The sequence below is a fragment of the Macrosteles quadrilineatus genome, unplaced genomic scaffold, assembly GCF_028750875.1.
Source record: "Macrosteles quadrilineatus isolate MER2022 unplaced genomic scaffold, UCM_ALF_1.0 Scaffold_74__1_contigs__length_567022, whole genome shotgun sequence".
Classification (NCBI taxonomy): Eukaryota; Metazoa; Arthropoda; class Insecta; order Hemiptera; family Cicadellidae; genus Macrosteles; species Macrosteles quadrilineatus.
Window position 1 is genome coordinate 2,550 of NW_026542667.1, and position 4,132 is coordinate 6,681.

At 40.8% G+C, this 4,132-nt stretch overlaps 1 protein-coding gene across 1 annotated transcript; it reads right to left on the reverse strand.

Moving 5' to 3' along the window:
* Nucleotides 1–210: 210 nt before the first annotated feature.
* LOC128982000 (uncharacterized) lies at nt 211–3,841 on the reverse strand. Its single transcript, XM_054401029.1, has 2 exons — nt 3,622–3,841; nt 211–717 (listed from the first exon to the last, which is right to left on the reverse strand). Exons 1-2 carry the CDS (start codon nt 3,764–3,766, stop codon nt 302–304), a joined length of 561 nt encoding a protein of 186 aa, XP_054257004.1. The 5' UTR covers nt 3,767–3,841; the 3' UTR covers nt 211–301.
* Nucleotides 3,842–4,132: the final 291 nt, after the last annotated feature.

Genomic DNA, 4,132 nt, shown 5'->3' on the forward strand with positions numbered 1-4,132 from the left:
GTTATGATACATAAAAAATCTTATTTTCAAATATCATAGCTGACGTACCAATACATCAGGTGTGATATCGTACATCACGGACTTTCCGATGGTAGCAATTGGTTCAATAGTTATATAGAGACCAAGGCCTTAATATTGAGAACACGTTAAAACATCATTGTACTGTACAAAACTTGTTGGAAACATTACAACAACAGTTTACTTGCCAAGTGTTTAATTTTATCAGAAAGAAATTCTTAGGAATGATTAACAAACAGTACTGGAAAAATCTAGATAATGCTATTCTATTACCTTTCTCAGTCTAATCAAATAGTTGTTTAAAATACTGTAGTGCTGCTAAGTTGGCAACTCCTATTGTTAGAAAGTATTTTGTTCTGCTGTGTTGTTTCATCCAGAAAGCTGCCATGTTGAGTAGCAACATAGTTCCTCCAAACAAATAATCCTTTGACAGCAAAATAGAGTAGCAGATTGAATTCAAATTGAAAACGAAAACTATATTTTTATCTTGGTTAACTCTTTCTTCTAGAAGCTCTGTCAGCACAATGTATAAGAAAGGATACACCAGTATGGATAAGGAGGACTTCTTGTCATGTCCAATAAAGACTAAAGCCTCTGCAGCAACAAGGGGTGTATAGGATTTCCTTGAAACTCTGTCAAGGAAATCCACATAATCTCGTAGTTCCCGTACTCTTGTAATCCTTCTCTTTATGGACAGGCCTGTTTAAATTTTAAGTTTATTAATGACTACAAATCGATAACGTCAAACAAATAAACTCTGACAGTACAACTTTTGACTATTGATACAGGGTCAATTCAGTAAGCATCGGGACTGATTGGTAACATTACAATTACTTAATACAATTCAAAAAAATGCACCCCTTCTTCTTCGATACACATAGTTCGAACCATTTTGAGTAAAGCCAGCTGGAAGTAGGTTTCCAGAATTCTGTTTAGAGCCTATGTCGTCGCCGCCTCGATGGAGGAAAACCGCTGTGCTTTCAGCTGCCTTTTTACTTGTGGAAATAAGAAAAAGTCAGGTGGAGTCTGATCTAGGCTGTAGGGGGCCTGAGATAACATGGCTACGCCGAATTTCGCTAGTAGCTGCTGCACAACAATCACACCGTGCACTATACACGGCGCGTTGTCGTGGTCAAGTTGCCAATTCTTCAAGACGGCTGGTCACACGTGTATTACGCGATTTCGTAGGCGGCCCACTACCGGCACGTTTCAGCTGTTGGGATCAGATTTTCCGTGCGGCGGACTATGCCGCTAGGGCGGTTTCCTCTCTTAGCCGGTTGATAGCCAATGTCGGAGGGCCTCGGTCCAGCCGTAGAAGGCTGTCAAGGGAAGGCTGTGTTGTGTGTGTAGAGGCTGGTCTTCTGTCCAGTCCGTTCTCTTGTACGGTGCGGAGGAGTGGGCAGACTCAATAAGGAGGTATATAGGATGCGGCTCTCCCGAGTGCAGCGTCAGGCAACACTAAGAGTTGCATCCGCCTACCGAACAGTGTCCGAACCCGCCATCCTGGTGGTTGCGATGACGGGGAGTCATCCCCGTCAAACTTTTTGCGGCGGAGAGGAAGGCAATTTATCAGCGCAGTGGAGAGGTCCAGGCACGAACAGAGAAAGGCACCCGAACCTACCAGCTGTGGCAGGAGAGCTGGGAACAGGAGACACGGGGACGCTGGACCAGCCGACTGATACAGCAAGTCAAACCTCGGGTTAATCGGCGGTGCGGAGAGGTGGACTTCTACCTCACCTAATTTATGACGGGTCATGGCTTTTTCCGGTCGTACCTGTTCAGGATGGGCAAAGCCGTGTCACCCGATTGCATATACTGCCCAGGCATTCCCGATGACGTGTAACATACCTTTTCCACTGCCAGCGTTGGGAAAGTCCCCAGCTTGGAGGCTCAACAGTTAGTAGAACTGCTGTCGGTGGGCACGGTCATACCGGTGATGACAGAGGGTGAACACAATTGGACCTGTGTGTCACATTACATCCAGGGTATTCTCAGTGCCAAGAAGCTCGACCTTGACCGGGATGCGGCGTAGGTCATAATGTATCTAAATGCCAGAAATGGTGAGTGCCCTGAGGGCTTAGGTTACATGTTGGCCTGACTTGAAGTAATGTGACAAACAATTCCAAGTCTGTGTCCAACAGAGTAGAGGGGGTTTTTTAGTTAGTAGTCTGTGTAAAGTCAGGAGTCTCACACTGGCTACCTGTGTGCGTAAAAGCATTTTCCCTCCTCTCCCTTTAAAAAAAAAAAAACTACAAAAAAACTACCGGCACGTTAAATACAGCATTAGGTCGTTACAGTAGGTACAAACTCCTTGTGAACATACCACATCGATCTTGGTTTTGGATTTGGACATGTAAGCTTTTCCAAGACGTCTAGTGAAATTTCCACCCGCGACAGTTACGAATGTGAACGGTCCCCATGGAGAGGCTGGTCTTCTCACTGAATTGAGCGATGGTTAAATGCCTGTTCGAGTCCAAAACTTCTTTCTCTTTGGCCACCTGAGCCTTGATTTGAGCGGTCGTCGGGTATCTGATGCGGTACCGGTACTCGTTTTATGAGTTCCCAGCCTTCCTTCGTGCCACTCAAAAACTCTTGTGCGGTTTGGCATTATCCCCTTTAGCCTTTTTAATAATGGTCTCTAACGATTTTATGATTTAAAATCAAAAGTTCATAGCATAACATTGCTCGACAGTACGCTACGTGTTTGCATGACGACGCAATGGAAAACACTTAGCACAAAAATCAACCTCACATATCAACGAATGCAGGTGACAGACACTGAACCAACTAAGTGCTCCTGAATAGTGGACCCCTCTATCGAGCCTGACCCGTCCCCCCTTCACCGATTTCTTGAGGCTAAATTGAACCAGTCCCGATACTTATTTAATTGAGGGTTTAGAAGTTCCATCCCCACGTTTAAGTTGTCGCTAATTTTTGAATCAAAAATCATCTTAGGTGGTGTGAGCCATCATAACAGATTGTGCTGATTTAATTTATTCATTTCTGACGAATATATAGAATTAATTACCAAGTCAATCTGATGGAACGACTTATTATGAGCTATCGCAATCAACTACGTCAGCAACAAAACATAAGATAGAAAATATAATTTTAGACATTAGCGTGTTTTGTGACTGGCTCACACAACTATGTTTTGTAATACTGGTAATTATAGTACATAAAGGCAAGAGGGATCATTGTCATAGACACTAGCACTAGCGCTAAGTGTACCATGGCATGCTTCCATCTTTTAAAATTATACTATTTTAAGTCATTACAAGAGGTTCTACCCGCGAATTCACGGGTGTACAGAAGCCACCATTAAATTAATTTAATCAACTTTGACTTAATATTTCATTTAAAGCGCCCAAGTTCGAGAAATTGTCATCTGAAAGGATGTTAAAAGCAGTGGAACCTTCATACACTACGTCCTAAGGTGACCGAGGTGGGTAAGGTTGTACCTGAACACGCCGCTCTCTTTCACGACGTCTTTACTACTTTACTACTTTTCAATAAAATGGCAACCTGTTAAGATTGGTGACAACCTCTTGGAACGAACAACGTACATGGTTTGTAATTAAAATAATAAATATTGCTACTTACCATAATCTAGGATCCCTACAACACCATTTATAAGGCAAAGTCCAAATGCTATTCTGACAAATTTCAAATCACTTCCCCAGTACAGGGAATATCCAGAAGAAGCTGATAACACAACTTGAGCAAGTGCTATATCTAGTCCCCTCATTATTTAGTCAAATATCAGATAAGAAACATGATAGTTTTGATATAATCAATTTCACTTAACAGTTTGATACTCCAATAAACAAACAATAAATGTTAGAATAAACAAAATAATTTCAAATCAAACAATATGATTAACAGTTTTAATTTCAGTGCCTGATTTTATATCATCTGTAACTTAGTTGACTAGGTTAAAAAATAAAAACATACTGTGTAAAATAATAAATATTTTTCTTTTTGACTAAAAATTAATTCAGTTTCTGTTTTTATAAATAAATTAAATAAATTATATAAATACTTATTAAGGTGTTTTAAGGAATTGGTTAGTAATTTGATGATTTTTTAAATTTTTTATTTGAATTATTTATCA

Excerpts from the sequence above, each read along its gene's own strand:
- LOC128982000 (XM_054401029.1), bottom strand. The coding sequence starts at position 3,766 with ATGAGGGGACTAGATATAGCACTTGCTCAAGTTGTGTTATCAGCTTCT. Across the intron at positions 718-3,621 it reads TGTAGGGATCCTAGATTATG|GCCTGTCCATAAAGAGAAGG; the intron begins GTAAGTAGCAAT and ends AAATTTAAACAG.